Source organism: Primulina huaijiensis, chromosome 9 (assembly GCF_012295235.1).
Source record: "Primulina huaijiensis isolate GDHJ02 chromosome 9, ASM1229523v2, whole genome shotgun sequence".
Classification (NCBI taxonomy): domain Eukaryota; kingdom Viridiplantae; phylum Streptophyta; class Magnoliopsida; order Lamiales; family Gesneriaceae; genus Primulina; species Primulina huaijiensis.
In genome coordinates, this window is record NC_133314.1 from 20,912,192 (window position 1) to 20,935,530 (window position 23,339).

General features: G+C 33.9%; 2 protein-coding genes and 1 pseudogene across 5 annotated transcripts; 2 read left to right on the plus strand and 1 right to left on the minus strand.

Moving 5' to 3' along the window:
• Positions 1-4,011: 4,011 nt before the first annotated feature.
• LOC140984697 (uncharacterized) lies at positions 4,012-10,601 on the minus strand. 4 transcript variants are annotated; one of them, XM_073452244.1, is made up of 14 exons: positions 10,008-10,601; positions 9,843-9,922; positions 9,063-9,157; positions 8,502-8,665; positions 8,126-8,277; positions 7,592-7,710; positions 7,143-7,306; positions 6,936-7,010; positions 6,466-6,537; positions 5,597-5,734; positions 5,228-5,383; positions 4,706-4,758; positions 4,435-4,613; positions 4,012-4,263 (listed from the first exon to the last, which is right to left on the minus strand). In XM_073452244.1, exons 1-14 carry the CDS (start codon positions 10,075-10,077, stop codon positions 4,203-4,205), a joined length of 1,578 nt encoding a protein of 525 aa, XP_073308345.1. In that variant the 5' UTR covers positions 10,078-10,601; the 3' UTR covers positions 4,012-4,202. The 4 variants fall into 4 exon arrangements, with proteins under 4 accessions (XP_073308345.1, XP_073308346.1, XP_073308344.1 ...); XM_073452243.1 differs by having other exon boundaries at positions 4,017-4,263; positions 6,466-6,540; positions 10,008-10,103; XM_073452245.1 differs by lacking the exons at positions 9,843-9,922; positions 10,008-10,601 and having other exon boundaries at positions 6,466-6,540; positions 9,063-9,163.
• Positions 10,602-13,680: 3,079 nt separating this feature from the next.
• On the plus strand, positions 13,681-16,070 carry LOC140984696 (amine oxidase [copper-containing] alpha 3, peroxisomal-like; annotated as a pseudogene).
• Positions 16,071-18,612: 2,542 nt separating this feature from the next.
• LOC140985121 (vacuole membrane protein KMS1-like) lies at positions 18,613-23,082 on the plus strand. The gene is made up of 8 exons (XM_073452876.1): positions 18,613-18,924; positions 20,121-20,332; positions 20,521-20,599; positions 21,426-21,725; positions 21,994-22,151; positions 22,254-22,370; positions 22,471-22,650; positions 22,723-23,082. The coding sequence occupies exons 1-8, from the start codon at positions 18,906-18,908 to the stop codon at positions 22,888-22,890; spliced, it is 1,233 nt and encodes a 410-aa protein (XP_073308977.1). The 5' UTR covers positions 18,613-18,905; the 3' UTR covers positions 22,891-23,082.
• The last annotated feature ends 257 nt before the right edge of the window (positions 23,083-23,339 follow it).

The following is a 23,339-nucleotide window of genomic DNA, read 5'->3' on the forward strand; positions in this document are numbered from 1 at the left end:
TTTTTTTATGGAGGTTGTTTGTGTCATGAATTTTTTAAATTCATTTTGTTTAGTATTGTTGGCGGCAATTGATTTTTCTGATATTCTATTATTTGTCTTGTTGTTTATATGAAAATATGTATGAGAGTACACCAATCAAAGCCACATATTTTGGGTCTTATGTTCTACGAAGAGGGTAATATATGATTTCTGTTAATTATATAATTTATTGGTTCTTCATACATGTAGTTAAGAAATGAATCAAATTTTGAACAAAAAATTTATGACAAACATAGTGGATGAAAAAAACATGTTAAAAAAAATAATGTTGCATATTACTATGCCCCTATTTCTGTATGATATAATTCAAACACATTTTTTTAGATATTTGAAATTGGGTCTAACTAAGTGACATAAAACATATACATATATATTTGAAGGCGTATTTAAAGCAAAATATTAAGATCAAGAATGATTCATATTTAAATTTCAACGCAGCACAATGAAGAAAAAATTGGAAAATTGTATGTGTAAACCTTTAAGGGTTATATAGTGATTATGTTGCTACTTCATGGTTTGCAACATATTGATGCCATATAAAATATCAATATTTCTCAAATAATAAGCAAAAAGAAAAAATTTTTCATTCAGAAAAAGAAATACATGAAAAAAAATTGTGTATAATTCTCATTCTATTTTTAATGGTTTGAGAACAATTCTAAAGCTTTGTGGACACAATATATCAATTTTGTGCATTTTTAATAAATTGAGACATTGAGCCGGTTGCACTTTATTTCTTCCGATATTATATCGATAGATTTCGAGGTGACTAAGAGGTTGTTTTTGTCTATTTTTTTAGTTAAAGTGGCTAACAAACTAATTCATGAGATATATGATGGTAACATAGAGAACTACTCGCCAAATAAATTCAGTTAGCCGAATAGTGAAATTCAAATTGAATTATACAATATTTCATCAAATTAATTTTGTCTATTATAAGATGCTCATGAAATCTAAACAGTTGTATTGTTAGATGAGATATTGAATAAGACAAATACTTTGGTATATATATTTGAATGATATCTCATATACATATCTTAATTATGTTATCCGTGTCCTTCTCAAGATTTTAAAATACAATAATTAATTTTGTATGTCGTTCCACAATATATAAAATATTATAAAACAAAATGTAAACTCGATAGAATAAAATTTGTTTTGTTTATGAGATTGAAACTATATCATCTCCATGATATGATGCACGCAATCATTGTTCCAAATCTTTTAAAAAATGATGAAAGAAATGACTTTCCTGAATTGCGTCAAATTAAACGATGACACAGTTCTAAGATATAGTCATTTGAAAAGATTTTCAAATTTTTTTCTCACACTGATTGAGAAATAATCGTTAAAAAGTTATTAAACTTATAGCTATATGTTGATAATATTTATACTAAATATATAAAAATGATATTTCAAATATCCCGATGTTTGAAGAAATTACAGCACCATTCGTTGGTTATGTTGTTGAAGAATATATAGGTTATACATACTTTTAGTCACAAGTAAAAACCAATCGCGACTAAAAACAACATTTATTCTTATGAGTTATAGTTGATGATTGTCAAAAACTGAAAAATCATTCAACAATAAAATAAATATTTGGAAAATAAGATTACTGGATAAAAACAATGTAGAAAACCGAAAAAACGTCCTGATAGGGAAGTAAACTACGAGCATGTCAGATCCCAGATGAAGATTTTAAATAACATAATAGATGTTTAAAACGATCATATACTTGCTGAGTATATCACAATGGTTATATGTATATTATAACAAACTACGACAAAGAGTTGTAGAGTTATCAAAATCAACCAAGAAGTATATTGAAAAGTATGTTATGTGGATTAGATAACTTCTCCGATGCATATACCGTCTATGGTCATGATTTTTGATTTTGTGGTTTGGTTTGTTGCAATTAATAAATGCTATTATCCATATTTTAATTCATTTAAATATTATCAAAATTTCGTGCTTATATTTTCAGCAATTTAGTTGCTCACGTGCAACGCACGTGCACTTTTCTAGGTTGCACGTGCACTTTTCTGGTTACATAAATATATGTGCCAACACAATTCATATATTTATGAAAACGTTCAGAGAAACCAAAACCCAAGTTGGATAGCGGAGAAACATCATTTTCTAGAGAGTTTGATGACTGATTTTTTTAGATGGCTATATACTTATGATTTCCAGGAGTTGAATGTTATTTTGCTTGCTATTTTGTTGAAGAGTGAACTTAAATGAAATTTTATATTTATTAAATATATTTAACAAATTGTTGATATCTTTATTTTCAACGAGCGTACTAGAACACATAAATTTATTTTTCTTACATTACATTATTTAATTTTTGGCGACAAAATATTTGACAATTCAGATCTACGAGTCCCACGCCATTTGTCCCCAATTTCTAATATTAGGCCCATCCAAATGTAATAAAAAACAAAAAATAATTTGCGAGAAAAATATATAATATCAAATTTAATCAATGAAACTTTTATTATTATTATTATTATTATTATTATTATTATTATTAACTTACTATTATACATCCTACCCAAATACTTTATTAATCACAACTTTATTTATCGATATAATCCCGAAATAAACGCTATCTTGCATGCAGTTTGAGATAAGTCAAATATTTCCCTATTAGATGTGAATTCACCAAGTTTGGCAACTACTACGAATGATCAAATAGACTTATTACATAATCTTAACATATACATATAAATATACCACTTCAACATATAAATATACCACTTCAATTGTGAATTTCCTTATATGTTCTTGTTAATTTAATTTAATTTAATTTAATTTAATTTTAATTTTAATACATATAAATATACCACTTCAATTGTGAATTTCCTTATATGTCCTTGTTAATTTAAGTTGGCCAATTAAATTATTAGGTATATTAATGGTTTTTTTTGTAATTCATTGTCCATCTTAAATGAATTTGGATATTATTACACATTCCTCTTTCTTTCCTAATTTTATGCCAAAGAATTATTTATTTACATTTCTTTTTTCATTTAAATTAGCAAATTAAATTAATGGTTTTTTTTGTGATTCATTGTCATCTTAGATAGATTTGGACATTGATACACGTTCTTCTTTCTTTTCTAAATTTTATGTAAAAAAAAGTATTTATTCACATTTCTTAGTCAATTTTTGTGATTCATTGTCCATCTTACATATATTTGGAGATTAATACATATTCTTCTTTATTTTTTTTTCTAAATTTTAAACTAAATTTATGATATAATCTTTAAAAAAAAAATTTAATCAATGTAATCCTTATAATAAATAAGAATTATATTGATAGTTTACTATAATTTGTTATATATTACAATTTTACATATAAAATTTTTTAACTGAGTATTACATATTATTTTATTTATATATGTTTTTTTACTATATATTTATTTGAATGGTATTATGTTAAAATTTTATTTCTCTTAAATTATTAATCACAAATATTAATTTATAAATGATTGATTCTGATATAAAATTAATTATCTATAATATGTATTCTAAAAAAAACATAGAAATTAAATAAAATCCATAATGTGTTAAAAGTTAGCAAAAACAAAAGTGATATTTATCTTAATAACCAGTTTAATGATTTTATTTTAACATTATTATGATAATTTAGTAAATTAAGAGAATTTTATTTGACGTTTGTCTATGTGTACTATATTTAAGTAAATTTTATTTTTGATTTTGATAAAATTCACTATGTTGTTAATTTTATTTTTATTGTTTTTTTCATTTTAAATGATATTTGAATGAAAACTATTTTTGCTGATTTATCATTTAAGAGAACTGTATTATGTCGCGAATTGAAAAATGTCATCTAAATAAGTGAATATATATGATTTATTGTCATGATATATTTTTATGTATTGTGTTTTGATATATTTAAATTGATAAATTCTTATAAACATGATGTTATTCAAAAGACTTTAAACATTATCTAATTCTCGTGATTATATTTTTCATTATTAGTCACCTACGTGCTTTTCACGTGTACATTCCTAGTAATATTAAATAGCTAGTAATTATACTCGTGCAATACATGTTAGCAAACTCAATTTTCGAGTGAAACAACTTATAAATTTAATTGCACCAAAGTCAGCATGCTCCCGGGAACAGATTCAGTCAGCATGCTCTCGGAAACGAATGATTTTGTGAACAAAAGTCTTCTCTCTACGATATCTGCAAACAGTAACAATAATAAATCACCAGTATTAGAAATAACCCGCCAGAACTTGGACGTCTAGAATGAATTCCGAACGAAACCGCCCCTTCATCATTGTTCTTGCATCAGCAAACAAGATGACCCAAACTAGAGTCGGGGAATATCAAGCAAGAGGGAATCACACTTACATTGTTATACCAACTATACTGAAACATGCAAAACCAAAAGACAAGTGAATGGGAAAGGTCGTCCAGAAGTGATCTCGGTTCAGATACGTTTTCTCGAGGATGAAAGTGGCTACACCTGAAAGTAGCATGTACTCGAAGCCTGAAGGCAAGCAACCGCGGAAGGAAAAGGAGGAAGAATCCTGCAAGCAAATAAACAAAAGATTTAAACATTGAATTGAAATATGTACCTTATTATCATTGATGTTGTTGAATGTAAGTCGCATAGACATACCTTGAAATATCTTTTGATAAAAATGGCCGAATAGATTATCCTGAAGATCATATCTTTGGAATAGTCAAACAAGCAAAGGTGCGGATCGTAAATTATAATTGATGATGTTGGTTGTGTTACAAAAATAAATGCAATCATATCATTTAATAATTTCATCTGGATAAGACTACGGTATTTGCTACATTGTAGTTAAACGTAACATCTAAGTCAGAGAATCCTCCGAGCCATCTCAACATCTCTGTATTGGACTATCATATGGCGTTAAAACAATTCTTACCATGGCTGTGATTCTCCGGAAGCTTTATGAGTCATGAAACATAATTAGAACATGATTACATCGAGAAGGATATGTTTTTCTCTAAGCCCAAAAGAAAAAAACAACTAAAAACATTGAAATGTACTCAGATGGCCGACATAAAGATCATAGTGAATACCCAAAGACCGAATGGAATATATTTTCTATTTTGTTGGCTTTCTCACCACAACCAACAACAATGGGAAGAATTTAACTATGAAGGATACTCAAAGAATTTGCAAATATTAGTCCAACTCCGCCTGCTGATCGTATAAGCAAGACATTCAAGACCATGTAAATCAGTGAGAAGACAAGTAATGAGTCATTTGAGCGCTTAATTTGATTCTCTGTCGCTACAGCATGCAAAAACGCTTCAGATGTCCCTGACAACAAGAGGAAAAAAATCATCTTAACTACTTTTAAAAACTTCACGCGAATCAGTCAAACTTAATCCGAAGTAATGCAGCCAAGCTCACAAAACACATGAAGTTAATGCCAGTTGCACCCAAAAAAATCCAAATTCTGGTTAATGTCCAAACTAGAAGACAATCTATATATAGTATTACACATACGCAATGTAAGAAGCAAACACTTACCATTCATGGCTAAAACTATCACATACAGGCAATAACATTGGAGTGCTGTTGAAGCCTCTCCATCACTCCACTTCTGACCATATAACAATCTTATGAGAGCATAAGAATAGCTAGGACCAAATGCAATAACCACCAGACCTGATCATTTAAAAAATACAAGTTTCAAAAACAAAGAAAAAGCTGAAAAAACTCACGCATTGCTCGCCATAAAGGTAATATATACAAGGTAGCGAACTCTGAAAAATCTAAGTTCCCAACACTCTTGACGATACATTTGTTTTTCTTAGCATAAAGGTATACTACATATTTTCTCCTTGTAATGAATATTTCTAAACATTTCAAAGTAAAATTTTCACTTTCTAAGTTTGAAGGCATCTTAAAAATGAATTCAGTAGCATTTGACATGCAAACTACTGCGGGCTCAATTCTTTTATAAGGCTCTAAAATTTCAGTGTTCTAGTAAGTAGTTGCTAGCTATTTTATTCCCATAGTAATAATTGATGCTTGTGGATTCGGGATTTAATATGCAAATCAGGAGAAAATGTCACCCCAAAACATTATCATAATCTGTTATTCTAAAAAGAAATTAACAAGCTTTTTAAGAAATGATTTGCTAAGAAACTGAACAAATATGTTAAAAGTTTTTACAAATCATGCACCAGCAGTTAAATTTTCTTCTATAATTTCTTATTTCAGCCAGTCCCCCAAGTTAAGTCAATAGCTTTTGGTCTGAAAGGCCGCAGCATACCAATAGGTGCAGTTACATAATCGAGTAGACATCAATAATCATCTAAGCAACAATATTTGCATTACCACACTGGAAGGCAAGAACGATTTACTATGAGACAAAAATGCGACGAAATAACTACCTATGAGCAAAACAAGCTTCAGAGCATCTGTCAGACGCTTTCCAAGATTTCTTTTTTTCTCTTCGTAATCCCCTGCTGCATGGACGTTAAGATAAAAAGATTAACATAGCAAAAAATGAATCCAATCCATTAGATGATGTTGATAAACACTGGAAATGTTCGATCTCGTAGGAAATTATCGGTTTGTTCCTAGCACGTTACTCTAAGGATGGGAGATGTTCACAACTGAGTATAGTTTCATCCGCTACACTAAAACAGAGTCAAACTTCAATATTCATATTGATAGTGAAGAAGCAGGACAACCTGCATCATCACGTTATAATGGCCTATGGATTGGTAATGGTGCACACCTAATGTATCTAATCATATATTTCAGCATCTGAAAATGCAAATAACAGGAAAACATTGAGCTGAAAAAACAAATCCTTTTCCTGGTTATAGAAAAAATTTGATACAGAAAAGAGATAAACCTGACGCGGACTTTGCAAACGTAGCGTACGAACTTTCTTCAAATGGAAGAAAAACCAATCTCACCACTAGGCTTCCTGAAAGATCAATCTGTTACATGTCAGAAAACTCACTTATGGTGTGCTGGAATTCTCACCAGCTAATTGAGTGGTTAGTCCACACCAAGCAATTACAAATACAAGGAAAAGGCATCATGAATAACAACTTACCTAGTTTGTCCACAAGTCCATACACTGCTTGGTTATATGGTGTGTCCAACCATACGAGGACCATCTTTTCACCTTCCTGAAGAATCAATTTCCGAAAGGATTGAAGAGTAAAAAGCAAACACATGTTTGCAAGTGGCCGGTCATAAGCCATCATATTCCCAATTCTGCACAAAATCAGCAGCTTACAATGAAACTGAAAAAATTGACTTTGTCACTTCGAAAAACTTCTTGATTCAAATTAAAAAACAAATATTTAGCTCCAACATTATAAAACATAGAAGCAGATTTCACGTGTTGAACTAATACATCATGACAGATATACAAGCCCACTAATTAAACAGGGTTCCCTCCGCAAGGAACAAGATATGCCATTCTTTTTCTTCAACTTACTACGTGTTGGGAAAATATTGTAGCAAAAAAAAAACATGAATCTCAAGAAAGAGCAATACCGGAAAGGGAAAAGGACATCACTTTTATGAACTCCAAACAGAAGAAAGTAGCCCCAATAACCTAAGAAAATAAAAGCTCCATATGCTGTCTGGGATAGGGAAAATACAATTGTTTTCTCCTGAAAATATAACCATAATTGTTCAAGTTAAAAGTCACAACTTACCTGACCCTCGACTCTAAACAGATAAGTTTAGCACAAGTTAAAGCAGGCACATACTAAAAAATAATTAATTGCAATAGATTCAATGGTTGGATTAAAATGTAAAGATTTAGGACTACTAAGATGGAAGATTATTAAGAAAGGCAAAACCTTGGGGACCATAACCATCAAACATATATTCTAACTGAGGATATCAAAAGTAGCTCTCGGGTATGTCTAGAGTTCCAATCAAACATTAAAAGAGCAAACAATAAAACATTAAAGCTTTATTCAATTCTTTTAATCATATGTTAGGTCAACTCTGACTTATAAGAATAAAGGAATGTCAAGGTCCTTCACATTTGACAATACATACAAGAAAAATTTCACATACCAGGTCAGGTTGCTTCAGGATGAGGAAATATGTTGTAATACAGCGTGAAAGTGTAGCTGCAGTTTCAACTAGCAGTCGCAATCGTAGAAGAAGCAAGGTCTGGGACAAAATATAAAAAGGTTCAGCCAGTAGCTCAAGTACACATGCAAAACCTACATATGCATGAAAACCAACCGTCAAAACATCTTAACTAGAGAGAGAAACATAAATGAAACTGATAAGAAGGTTATAACATAACCAATATGTAATAACAACATATATTATTTCCAAATGCCAAACTTTTCGTAATGAGGGTATGTGGATCTTCAAAGAAAGGTTTTAACAATTTCGTTTCATAATTGGATATGTGACTTATGAGATTGCATAATTAGCTAACCGTTGATCAAAATAGCTTGTGCATATGGACTAGAAAAACTTAGGCCTTGCCACCAGAATACTAGCAAGCATGCTACGATTGTAACTATAACTCCAAAAGGAAAAGTCAGCCAAGCCATTTTCAAAATCTTTGCTGCATTTGCTCCTGTGGCTGAAGCCCCATCACTGCAAAATAAAGCTTTGTCTATTTCAGATTTTTACTTCCAATAAATGGCACAAGGACTATAGAGGGCACATGAGAACATCCATTTACATCCAATTGAGGAAAAAATGGCCCTTTAACTCAATCGTTCATTCATTAAACAGTTAATATCCATCCCAAACAACTACAAAGTAACTTCAGATATCATGGTAGTACAAAACAAAAGGCAGAAAAACCTTCATGACAATTTTTTTTCCATATACTAGATCATTTGAAGTTAATAACTACTCGAAGGAAGCAACTTAAAGCAAAACAGTGAATCCAACCGAGCACATGAAATAAGTACAAATGTTTTGCATGAATAATAAAAAACATGTTCAAGTCCTATAGTGGCATCAATAGAAACATCAAAGGATATACCATCCAACATCTGCCCGCATGCACGCACGCCGAAACCCCTCTCGGCTGAGAAACAATACACAAGTAACAAATAGATGAAACTGAATAGCATACAGCTGCATTTTGTCAAAAAAAAAAAAGAGTGTTAGCTAACACCTGAAATTAATGATGCCACCATATAGCCAATGGGACTCGATGTCAATCATATTGAATCAACTGTATGCACGTTAAATTTTCTAGCAGATATGATTCAAGAAACCCATATGACCGAAACATGTGATTCGGCAATTACAACTCAAAAAGGGAAATCTTAAATCGCCTAGGCAACTAAAACAAAAAACGATGCTGAATGGCATGCTGCTAACATTCTGAAATATATGGCCATGTCAAGAGGATTTCAAAGCCCCAGATATCATTCAAGAATCAACTATATGATAATGCAAAAATAATAAATGAAATTGAAAACTTGGTATCATGATAAACTATAAATCTCACAAAAATAACGCTTTGAGTTCATTTTCTCTTCGCTCCAATTCTGAGACCACTCTCTGCCCAGACCATTTTAATGCTATTTTTGAAAACACGATATAAAATTCAAACATTATTTGTAAAAAGAATTAGTCTTATCCCTGGGAACCAAAATCTAAGCTTTCCTCCAGAAACTATAAAAATAAGTTCGAATCATAACATTGCCATTTTCCAATTGCATATTCTCATGCTCAGATTCACTGCAACAAAAGAAATTTCACGAAAATGCATACACTGTCCAAATACATAATCTTAACTCAAAAAATCATATACCGCATAATCTTCCTCAGTCAAGTGTTTGACGATCCATGAATTGAAAATGAATGGTATTCCCCTTGACAAAAACTGCGTGGCTACACAAGCGCAAAATCATTGTAATCACAACATCCTAAGACAAACAATAACAAAGATAAGTGGATAGGATTGATAGATCAGTACCCAATAAGTACTTGAAAGTACGAGGCAGATTGGCATCTCCGTCTCCATTGGAAAGCTTCGATTCTGACATCTAGGAAAACAGTACCCAATTGGATCCTGTGGTGGATATTTACAAAAACGTGTCATTACCCAAGGCCCATTTGGGTCGAACGAGCGCTAGACTGACAGGAGACATCTCGAATTAGGCCCAAACGATCTGACACATCAAGCTCGTGAGCTGGCCCAACTTATTTTAGAACCGAAGGTATATATATTTTTATTTTATTTATATTAGAGTTATTGCTACGATGCACAACTCTATGAGCACCTTGAGCATCGATTGAGGCGAAGTCCTGTACATATAATAGGTTGACACAATAAACGATATTCAAATAAATGGTAACGATGGATAGTCAATATATCAAATTTATATTATAATAATGTAATTTTTATAAACGAATTCTTTATTTTTCCATTGTTTCTTTTTTCCGTGTTTGAAAAATGGGTGTATGCCGTTTGTGTTATGACATGTCTAAGTATTTTAATTAATTTATTCTATATTTCAATTATGGTCACAATTTTCACACCAAATACCATACATTTTATGTCTTGCCCTAATGATAAAAGTGATATCCCAAGAAGGGAAAAATTGGTTAAATAACATCGGTCAACTTTTTTTTAAATAGTTGATCGAGGTTAAAAAATAAAATATCCCCCAAAAAATGGTTTGAATCCCACTTGGTAGAACGAAACCACGCTTCGTGGAAAAAGAAATGAAAAGATCCACTACAAAAAAAAAACAGTAGCGACGCGCTTAAAGGATAAGGCGACGGTTTGGAGGTCCGTCACCGGAGGTCGCGTCGCCTTCTATAGCGACGGTTTTATTAAGAACACCGTCGCTATATTATATAGCGACGGTTTACATACAAACCGTCGCCTAGTTTAAGCGACGGTTATTATAACCGTCGCTAATATTAAGCGACGGTTTTGTAAAAAAAAACCGTCGCTACACTAAGCGACGGTTATGTCAACTATCGAATATAGAAAACCGAGGCTTAATATAGCGACGGTTTTAATCAAAATACTACATATTTCATAAATAAAATACTACGGAAAAATTAATATTAAATATTAAATTTTCTGTAAAGAAAACGCTTTAAAAACCTGACGTGCGTATGCAGATCCACGTAACGTTGGAAGATCCCACCGACGATCAAATCTACGAAATTAATACGAAAAAATGTTAGTACAAAGTAAAAAAACCGAAACTTCGAAAAAATTGATAGATTTTCGTTACTACCAGAGAAGAAAGGCGAAAATCGCTGAAGAAAATGTTCGCGAAACTCGGTATATATATATATAGAACCATAGCGACGGTTTTTTCAAAACCGTCGCCAGTAGCGACGGGATTTTCAAAAAGGGTCGCAACTAGCGACAGTTTTGTGTTAAACAGTCGCCAATAGCGACGGATATAAATCTAACCGTCGCCGATCTAGATCGGCGACGGTTTTAAAAAACCGTCGCAATTTGCGACTGTGTAATAGAAACAGTCGCTACTAGCGACGATATAAACAACCGTCGCCGAATATGGCGACGGGTTTTGAAAATTGCCGTCGCTACATTAGCGACGGTTATATCTAGCTCACAAGATCCACCAAAGCCCTCATTAGAGCCTATTCGCCTGCCTACCATAGAGGAAGTTCGTGGTCAAGACATTTGGAACAATTGTGCTGTTCGCAGTGTTGTCAGTGGAGTTATGGGTATTTTCCAAAATCACATTTCTTTGGTTTCCTATTCTTTGTCATAAAGAACTTTATTACCAGATAATGCAAGATGAAATGACTGGAAGGCAACAGTTAATTTACCAAGCAAAGCAGATGGGACGTCGGAGCTGGAAGTTCCTGTAAGGCCTTTGCAGTAATGGGTTTTATCTTCTCTGCTTCTGAATGCATCATCGAGAAGGTATATAATTTGCTAATGTATATAATTTGCTAATCGCAAAACATAATATTGTTGGGTTCGTTTTTAGAACACATATAGAATAAACTAGAAAGATAACTATCGATTATTTATTTGAAAACACGGGCCAAACATGATATTACAAATACTGTTGTTGCTGGATGTGCAACTGGAGGTGCGATATCAGCGAGAGGTAATTTTTAACATCTGTTTCAGGATTGTGGCATGTAAATTTAGTACTGTTGTTTGTGTCATATTCAATTTCTCAACTGCCTTCCTTCAACATGGGTGGCCACAAAATTCAGGAAGCTTATATGAGTTTTGGAACTAAACTAGCTGTAGATTAGTGTGCAGTGGAACCTTATTTACTATTTAGCTCTTAAAAATACTCGATGTAAAAAATATCCATGAAATTTCCCGTTTCTCTTAAGATGTAAGTCTTGGAGAAGGTTGATTGATCGCTTCTGTTTGAACGATATACATGGGAAAATGCATTTGATGAGACCTGGCTGATTCCATCCCACAGCAAGTAGCTTCAACATTGAATTAACTCTATCATGAAGATAATTAAATTACTCTGTGATATATGTTAGGAGTATAATGAATTCTGCTGCATGTCCTTGAGTTGTCAGATAAGGTCACTCTGCTTTGTTCATTGTAAAATTCTCGTTGAGAAGGTTCCTTAGCTCAATCCTGAATTGGCAAACATAGCTTTTACAACTTTAAGCATTGTTATGTTCCACAAATATCCGAATTCACCGTCTAGCCTTATGACCAAAAATAATGCATGGATGTAACGATTCTATCTTTTTAGAAACCTGTGGAGGTTAAAAAGGCGTCATGATAAATATTTTTAAGACTATAACAAGTCGACAGGGACCCAAATATTAGTTGAATTATAATTGAAATTGTGGAACTCGTGTCTACATATATCTTCGAATGTTCTGTTGAGCCAAACTGAAGATTAAATTATTTTGTTCCATCGTTCGAAATTTGAAAACTTGAATCCAAATTCAAGCTTTTTGCTCACCAAAAAAATCAATTCGAATTTTCAAATATTAAAAAAATTTATTTCTCAAATACGAGCCAAGCTTCGGCCTTCGAAAGTGATGGATAAATTGTCATATTCAATTCAATTTGGTTAGNACCCCCCCCCCCCCCCCCCCTTTTATCAGATGATGATTATGCTCAGCAAGTACAATGCGTGGTTACACCTTATAAAAAGACCGAGAAATGGGCTGCGGGGCTATACACCGATCAAAGCCGCGGAGATGATGATTTGGTGAAGTGGAGCTCAAGGTATTATGGCACGAAAACCAGGACTAGGAGTCGATAATATTTTTGAATCAAAAAGCTGATTTCTTGAAATGGGATGCAGGAGTAGGGATATTGAGAACAGGGACACTGTGTTATGGTACACAGTAGGCTTTCACCATGCACCTAGCCAAGAGGATTTCCCGATCATGCTAACGTTGACGAGATCATTCGAGATTATAACTGTCAATATTTTTTTATAAAAAGAACAATTAGTATCATTCGAAGATCCCCGTGTTAATTAGCTTTCCGAAAACACGTGACCTTCAGTATATATTTCATTTTTATATACCATCTATTAGTTTAAATAATAAAAACAATTTACCCAAATCTTGGCATCAGTTGTAAAATGACGTGGTAAGATCAAAAGTGGAAAAAATAAGATTAAAGATATAAAATTTATTTTTAATAAGACCAAAAAAAAAAAATTTACAAGTTACTGAGGGAAAAAAAGAAGAAGAAAAACGTAGTTATCCCCATAACTAGATTGATATCCATAATATGGATGAAGAACTCCATATCAAATCACAGTGAAATCATGCTTCCCAGGCTCAAAAATCTCATATTCTTCCTTGTTTTCCTCATTTCTGCAGTCATTTCAACTTCAAGTTATCATCCTCTCGACTCTCTGACCCCATCTGAGCTCAACCAAACTCAAACTTTAGTCAACGACTACTTCTCCTCACCTCCCCAAAACGTACGCTTCCACTATGTTGGTTTATATGAACCAGAAAAATCTGATGTTCTTTCATGGCAGTCGTCGTCCCACACCCAGAAAATCCCATCTCGCCGAGCATTTGCTATTGTCCGTGTCAATTCAAAGACCCATGAAGTAATCGTTAGTTTATCGAATAACTCCATTATTTCAGATGAAATTTATAATGGATATGGCTACCCTTTACTGAACTTCGCAGAGCAACTGGCTGCTGGCAATCTTACACTATCTTACCCACCTTTTATCGCTTCGATTCAGAGAAGGAATCTTAAGTTAGAAGAAGTTGTGTGCTTGAGTTTTACTGTGGGATAATATGCGGAGATAAAGAGTAGTAGACTGGTTGAAGTCATGTGCTATTATTTGAATGGAACTGTCAACTTATACATGAGGCCTATACAGGGGATCACTGCTACAGTTGATCTTGATCAGATGAAAATCGTGGCATTTCGGGATCGGGCCGTGGTTCCAGTGCCTAAAGCAGAAGGAACTGATTACAGGTCCAATTCAAGTGTTCAGGATCTGGTGAAACAAGTTGGACCAGGATTTACATTGGATGGACATGTAGTGAGGTATGGTGTGGGAAGAGTGCTTATGTATATGCCTAAACTTTCATTTTCAGTTGTCTAATTACACGTGCGTGATATTCTTAATATATTTCATTCTTGAACTTATTATGTAGCAGTTTTTGTCCTAAAGAAAAATACCTTGGGATATTAATAATAGGACCAAATTTGAAAAGTTCCGACGACTAACATGATTTTGGCATTACTGCAAATATATCTCAGGTGGGCTAATTGGGAGCTCCATGTATCATTTGTCATGAGAGCTGGTTTAATGATATCCCTTGCTTTGATCTATGATTCAGAAAAAGGCCAATACTGTAGTGTGATGTACAGGGGATTTATATCAGAACTCTTTGTTCCTTACATGGATTTAACTGAGGAATGGTACTACAGGACTTTCTTTGATGTAGGCGAGTACGGGTTTGGACATAGTACGGTAACACTAGAACCATTAAAGGATTGCCCCGAGAACGCGACATTCATGGATGGATACATCACTTCACAGGATGGATCACCCGTGTTGGTGCCTAATATTATATGCATATTTGAAAGGTATGCAGGGGACATAATGTGGCGTCACACAGAGGCTGGAATACCAGGACAAGTGGTTAGTCAAGCTTGGTTTTCTGTTTCGTTTTGTCAAAATCTTGAGCAAAACATGAATTGGCTGCTGTATGATTTCAATATTTTTGGTTGTATTTTTATGATTTAAATTGAAATTGATGCAGATACGAGAAGTGAGACCAGAGGTGAGCCTGGTCGTGAGAATGGTGGCGGCTGTGGGAAATTATGACTACATTGTGGATTGGGAATTCAAGGAGAGTGGCTCTATTAAAGTCAGTGTAAGTGATCAATAAGATTACAACTTTGATACACTAACTGAATTGGTAGAACACTGTTAGCATCACGTTTCTAGTTTCTAACTGTCTGTGCCCCCAAAATCATCAAACTACTAATTGATTCGAGTGATTTGCTTTTATGAACTGAACTTTCATTGCTATGATAGGTTGGGTTGACTGGGTTGCTTGAAGTGAGGGGAACAATATACACAAACAAGGATCAAATACGAGAAGAGGTTTATGGTCCAACACTAGCAGAAAACACGATAGGACCAAATCATGACCACTTCATCAATTTCAATCTCGATTTAGACGTGGATGGTGTTGCCAATTCCTTCATCAAGAATAACCTTCAAACTGTTCGTGCACTGGCAAACACGTCACCAAGGAGAAGCTATTGGAAGGTAAACAGCCAAACCGCGAAAACCGAATCTGATGCAAGAATTCAGTTAGGTTCAGGAGCAACTGAGTTGTTAGTGGTGAACCCAAATAAAAAAACTAAAGTATGCGGTTGATCCCTGGAATAACAGGCCCTCTTTTATCATCTGATGATTATCCTCAAATTCGGGGAGCGTTTTACAATATGTGGGTTACACCTTATAACAAGGCTGAGAAATGGGCTGCAGGTTTATACACTGATCAAAGTCACGGAGATGATGGTTCGCCTATATAGAGCCTAAGGTACCGTTGCACTTTAACGAGTATTCTGAAATATAATTTTTTTTAAAATTATTGCTGATTTCTTGATTTTGATCCAGAAATAGGAAAATTGAGAACAAGGACATTGTGTTATGGTACACATTAGGCTTTCACCATGTTAATGCTATTTTTGAAAGCACGATATAAAATTCAAACATTATTTGCAAAAAGAATTAGTCTTATACCTGGGAACCAAAATCTAAGCTTTCCTCCAGAAACTATAAAAATAAATTCGAATCATAACATGGCTGTTTTCCAATTGCATATTCTCATGCTCAGATTCACTGCAACAAAAAGAAATTTCACGAAACATGCATACACTGACCAAATACATAATCTTAACTCAAAAAATCATATACCGCATAATCTTCCTCAGTCAAGTGTTTGACGATCCATGAATTGAAAATGAATGGTATTCCCCTTGACAAAAACTGCGTGGCTACACAAGCGCAAAATCATTGTAATCACAACATCCTAAGACAAACAATAACAAAGATAAGTGGATATGATTGATAGAACAATACCCAATAAGTACTTGAAAGTACGAGGCAGATTGGCATCTCCGTCTCCATTGGAAAGCTTCGACTCTGACATCTAGGAAACCAGTACCCAATTGGATCCTGTGGTGGATATTTACATAAACGGGTCATTAACCAAGGCCCATTTGGGTCAAACGAGCGCTAGACTGACATGAGACATCTCGAATTAGGCCCAGACGATCTGACTTATCAAGCTCGTGAGCTGGCCCAACTTATTTTAGAACCGAAGGTATATATAGTTTTATTTTATTTATATTAGAGTGATCAATACGATCGACATATCTACGAGTACCGTGAACATCGATTGAGGCGACATCTTATACATATAAAAGGTTGACACTATAAACGATATTCATATAAATATTCATGGTGGATAGTCAATATATAAAATTTATATTATAATAATGTAGCTTTTATAGACGAATTATTTATTTTTCATAGGTGTTCTTTTTTCCGGGTTTGAAAAATGGGTGTATGCGGTTTGTGTTATGACATGTCTAAGTATTTAATTAATTTATGCTATATTTGAATTATGGTCACAATTTTCACACCAAATACCATACATTTTATGTCTTGCCCTAATGACAAAAGTGGTAGAAAGAAACCATGTTTCGTGGAAAAGGAAATGAAAAGATCTAGCGTGTGGAATGGAAGGAAATATAAAATTTTCTATTTTCTCGTATTCTTTTTCTCTCTCCAACTGCCAAACTAACCCTACTGTTGGCATAAAGCAAGAATCTAAATAGAGGGATTGGTCTATGGGACATTGGGCTCCCGATTGATATTCGAAAAGAATCAGGTTTCACACAATAAATGTATATCAAAATGGGTATTTATTTTGAGGGTTGCTAATGTGATTAGCCCGGATCTTTGTCACTAGGATAATTTGAAGCAACATAAAGTAGTAAGTCGAGGCAATGATGAATCATTTATCCGCAAGACGAAATTATTCGTACAACAGGGCTCTACGTTGACGATAATCGTCGCTAAGATACGACGATTTCGAATCAAGAGAATGCAGCAGTACAACTCTTGATAACAGTGAACGAAATATGCAGAACTTCCAATCATAAAGTGAACGAGAAAAGAATGCAACAAAGATGTGAAAAGTATGAGCAATGCAGATGGAGGGATTATTTATAGCCTATTCACCAGTTGCGTGAAGGAGCACAACTTTCTGGATACGAACGCAACTTTCTGTGAAAGGCCAAGGGACGGACGCACTGTTAGATCCAAACGCAGTCTGGCTGTCGTGAAGGCTTAAGGACGCACTATCTGGTCCGAACGTGATTAATAAGCTAAGGGGCACAAAGTTTTCACATGAGTGCAATCTTTATTTGGAAAATAAAAAATTATTTTCTAAATAAATTAATACGGTCAAGAGACCTCACCTCACCATACTGCACCGTGCCGCACACGTGTTTCACCGAGACTCAGCCTATCAGCATCTTCTCCTTTTCAAAATTTTTTGATATTTCTAAGAACCCAATCTCATAGTTCAATCTTAAAACTAATGAAAAAGGTAAGACTTGATTTATCTTCCATTATGGACGACTTCATGTCCCTTTCATTCAATATTCCAACGGCTGATAACCAAGTGGTCCATGATCAGCTTATTTATTCGATGCAAATTGGTTTTTTTGAATGCAATGCCTATGTTTTTTAGCAAAGTTGTAAAGCCAAGATTTACTGATTTGTCGATGAAATTTGTTTTCATGAATTTTTTAAAAAAAAGTTAGGAAGTTATTTTATTTAAAAAAAACCGAAATTTATTTCGAGGGGAGTGTCCCAACTCCCAATCACCATCTTTGTGGAGTCTGTTAGGACGAGAATGCCAAATAATAAAAAAAAATTATTTTACACAATTAAAAATTAAATACTTAATCTGAATTAATATCGATATACTAAATTTAACGAGAAAATGATTCTTTTCAGTAAATTCTAATTTAATCTAAAAATTTCGAAGTTTTTTTAATAATAAAAGGGGTCTCTTTTTGGGCGTCGTGCGGGTAATTGGCATAAATAGAATATGCTTTTCCCAAATGAAATGAGAGGATTGTTTCCCCACACGATTTTCATAATAATCCTCAGATCTTTCTCAGAATTCCAGTTTTTTTGTTTCATAATCAAGATTTCAACTTACCCTTCTCTTCTGTCTGGTTAACGGTCTTGGATTCATACACTTGTATAATTTGTATCAACGATCAATATTCCAGGTGAGATGTAAAAGATTATAAGAACATGAACTTCAAGGAAAAATAGAGTTCGCATTGAATTTCTTGTAATAAGAAATGGACATGACGATCGCAGGCAAGTTTTGCTTTAATAATTCGTTTACCATTGGTTATTTAGCATTTATCTTTAATCTGCGATTTTCTTTGTCTTGGGGGACATAAACAAGATTCGCGCTTTTATCATTTTTCATGTTCCTGAGCCGAGCATGTATATTATTTGATGTGAAGGAGTGTGTTTCGGATGGATATGCTATTAGGTATTTGACTATGTGGTTTATGTGTGTGAATGATATATGCCTTTTAGCTTTGAAAAGCATCTTTATTTTGGCTATGCATCAAATTTTGACACGGTTTTTTCTTTATTTCGTGAAAAATGATTGTTCTTATTAGAAATTTAATTTGTGACTGGCGTTCAGAGACATACACTCAATTTTATCTCCGTGTACATGTGCATATGTGTGTTCATGAAATCAATGTGAGGGTATGATATATTTCGGTAAGCATTTGGAACGAAGAGAGCGAGATGGGTTTAGGGGTGACTTAATAAATTATGGGGCAAGAATATTGGAGAAAACTGTACGTGAAAGTTCCAAACAAATTATACGACTCTCCTCTACTTGGTGTTCACATTGTGAATGAGTGGAGAACACTTTTTATAAGGTAGTTGAGTATCATCTGAGTGAAATGTTATCATGTCGGTATATGAAATCTGAGGAATGGCTGGATATGTTTCTCTGGTTAAGGAGGGTCATAAAATGTAAAGCGATGGCAGAGTTTGATCTTTTCACATATGATTGCTTCTTCTGATGTTGATGTTTCTGTACTGGTGACATGTAAATTGGGTTCCTTAATGGTGTTTCTGGCTCCTGACTTTGGAACTTCTCCTTGATAGCTTCATCTGGTGACTCCTTCTGTATAGGAGCTATCTGGATATTAGATGAGATAATGCATGTTTCCTTTTCCTTATCCCATGCTCATGATAGCAGACACTTTCTTCTGCTCCTCTTGGAACTGGGAGGCTCCAGATGGTGTCTACTGCATTGTTCACTTGTGATAGTTTCTATTCATTTGACTTTTTTGTGTCCTCAAATGGAATTATTTCTGGATCCAAACAAAAACTATCATATTGGTTAACCGAACATTTAGGAGCAGTTAATTAATGAGAAGCACTGAAATTGTATTTATTGCATCTGCTGCATGATTTATTTAGCCGTTATCATTTGTGGATCTCATTTTACCTAACTTGAAATTGACAAATTTTTGCTTTCGTAGAACTTCGTGTAAAGCATCAACAAGAATTAGAGAATCTAACTCTAACCTCTCAACCATCCAAGACAATAAAGCTTTTCATTCTGGTCTTCATACTATATCTCAAACGGTCAGCTGTATATCTCTTATCACATAGTGTGTGGCTTGTGCTGTTAAGTGCCACTGTAGTGGTTTCTGGAATCATAATGCTAACTGTTGATGGTCCTCATGAGAAGGTAATGACTAAGTTATTTGTATTTCAAAATTTTAACTTGCTATATGGTTTTAAAATGGATGCTATATATTAAGCTAGACTTTCTTATGGGAATTCAGATATCCCTAGATCATATTTTCAGCTCAAGTCATTTGTGGTATAACATTGGGACAGTCTACTTATCGAGTGCCTCGTTAATGTAAACTGCAGTATATTGAGGAAGTCATGCGTTATATGCGGTTTGTTATTTGGTGGGTGGCTCTAGGAGTTGCATCTTCCATTGGACTTGGTGAGCAAAACAACTTGATTGAGCCCACACATTCTAAATTTATTATTTTGCTTGAGGATAATGATAAATTTATCTTATGGATATAACTTTGTAGTTGATGTGGTATTGTAGCACTCATTCCTGCCTGCGGCCTTGCGATCCATTCATACTGCTTATGCATTGTTACCTCCATTAAGCAACTGAAAGATGATTATTATTTCTAATTTTCAAATTAATTAGCAATAAAATATCCAACCACGCATTCCTCAAATTTAGTGGGTGATCATGCATATTGTGGACACAAATAGTCATCATGCCATTAAATTGTCTGTACAATATGCTGTTTATTGCACTCTCCTACGAATTTTCAGCAAAGACGTGTCAATCGGCTTAATCCACACCAATATATTTTAATTTTAGGGGAAACCTTTTTGGTGGTAATAGAAACATCAAAAAAGAAAGGGGAAAAGTTGGCATGTTATAAACAAGGTTAGGTATCTCTAAGTAAGAGGGTGATAATGCTAGAAATGTAAGTACATATGTATGTATATAATCTTTTTTATATTAGAAACTTTTTTGCAAGCCATTGATGGGGTGTTTATATTTTCATCCACCTATATCGGTGTTAGCCTGCTCGCAAAATTATACTATGAGGATTTTGGTTTTGTTATTTGCGTCTGTTGGTATTATGGTGTCATTTTAAGTTTTTGTGGAAAAGTGCATCTCAATATGTAAATCAAATGACCAAGTTAGCTACATGAACATTTTGAAACAATAAACTTGCTGTCCCTAGACACATACATATTGATTTTTGTCTGAATTTTTTTGCTGTTTTTTTTAAACATAGGTTCGGGACTTCACACATTTGTTCTCTATCTGGGACCTCATATTGCCTTGTTCACTATAAAATCAATGCAGTGTGGCCGAACAGATGTCAAGAGTGCTCCATACGATACAGTACAGTTCAAAACAGGTCCTTCTTGGCTTGGCAAGGATTGTGCTGAATTTGGACCCCCTCTTTTCCAGTATTCACATGGCTTGCGGGTTCCCCTTAGCAGCATACTCCCTCAGGTCCAGTTAGAGGCTATTCTGTGGGGCGTTGGAACTGCCCTCGGTGAACTCCCCCCTTACTTCATTTCAAGGGCGGGTATGAACTCCACTAAATTTTAATGGAAATTGCAACTTTATGAAGAGGAGAAGTGTACCATTCTTAAGATACTAAATAGGCTTTAGACTAGGGTCTGTGGGGGCATTAGGTTGTTTGTGTCCCATTTACAAGAATGACCAATCAGTAACTCTTAATTATTGACTACAATTGATACTCTCACCTTACATTGATCTGTAGTGCTTAATGTTATTTGTATGTGCATCCTGTTTTAACCTCATAATTATCTTGACACATCTGTTTTGTACAGCAAGCTTGTCGGGTGGCAGAGTTCATGAAATTGAGGAATTGGATGCTTCTGCAACAAAAGACGAAGGGTTTATCTCTGCTTGCATAAATCAAATCAAGCGTTGGTTCTTGTCACATGCCCAATATTTAAACTTCTTCACCATTTTACTTCTTGCCTCGGTTGGTTCCTTCATTTTATTTCATTTTCTTTTGTTTAAGTTTCTTTCTATGGCGTTCAATCTTCACTTGTTACTTGATACCTGCATTTGAGATTCTTTTCAGGTGCCTAATCCTTTATTTGATCTTGCGGGCATAATGTGTGGACAATTCCAAATTCCTTTCTGGGAGTTTTTTCTAGCAACAATGATTGGCAAAGCAATTATCAAGACTCATATGCAGGTGTGTAACTTTTGTAGTTTGAAATAAAAATGCTTGTTTCCGTCGAATTTTACACTTTCGTGACTGCTTATATATTCTTATCAAATGTCATAATCTGCAGACTGTTTTTGTTATTTCTGTATGCAACAATCAACTCATCGAATGGATTGAAAATAAACTAATTTGGGCTCTTAGTTTTATACCTGGTTTGGACTCTATTCTACCCGATCTTTCTGTCAAGCTTCACTCCATTAAAGAGAAATATTTGGCCATTGAAGCGCAAGCTCCTTCAAATATCCAGGTACTAACATCTCTCAAGTTTCCATATCAATCTGAATATATCTCTGTACTAGCAATCTATTCTGATCATCAGGTGAAGAAATGGAATATTTCACTCTCTTTCATCTGGAATACGATGGTCTGGTTCATGCTAATGAACTTTTTTGTGAAGATTGTTAACTCGACTGCACAACAGTATCTAAAGAAACAGCAAGACAAGGAAATTGCAGCATTAATGAGTTCTGATACTTCATCTGGATGAAGTTAGTTCCATATCCATTTTTAGTCCCATTTTCTTTCTTTTACTGGATTTAGATTTGAAACCGGGGTTGGGGAGGCCGTAGTTTAGCACAGGGTGAATATAAAAGCCCACAATTTAACATGTTTTCTTGTTTTTAGGCTAGAATCATAAGCTCTCAGTGTGACCTCAAAAACAACATTGAATATTATATTTTAAATCATGATAATTCGTTAAACTTTATGACTGTATAATTAATATATCGACTAGTTTAAAATCATAAAATTTAATGCAAGTGAGTTCATTGTTAACGTGTCAACGCCTTATTGGTTTTCACTTTAATAAATATATAATATCATTTTTATGAAACGCACATCACTCTTACAATTAAAAACTGTTATTTAACGGGCACGTACGTATCATATTTTTTTGACAATTCTTTATTTCAAGTATGACCATCGTTAGAATTCTCA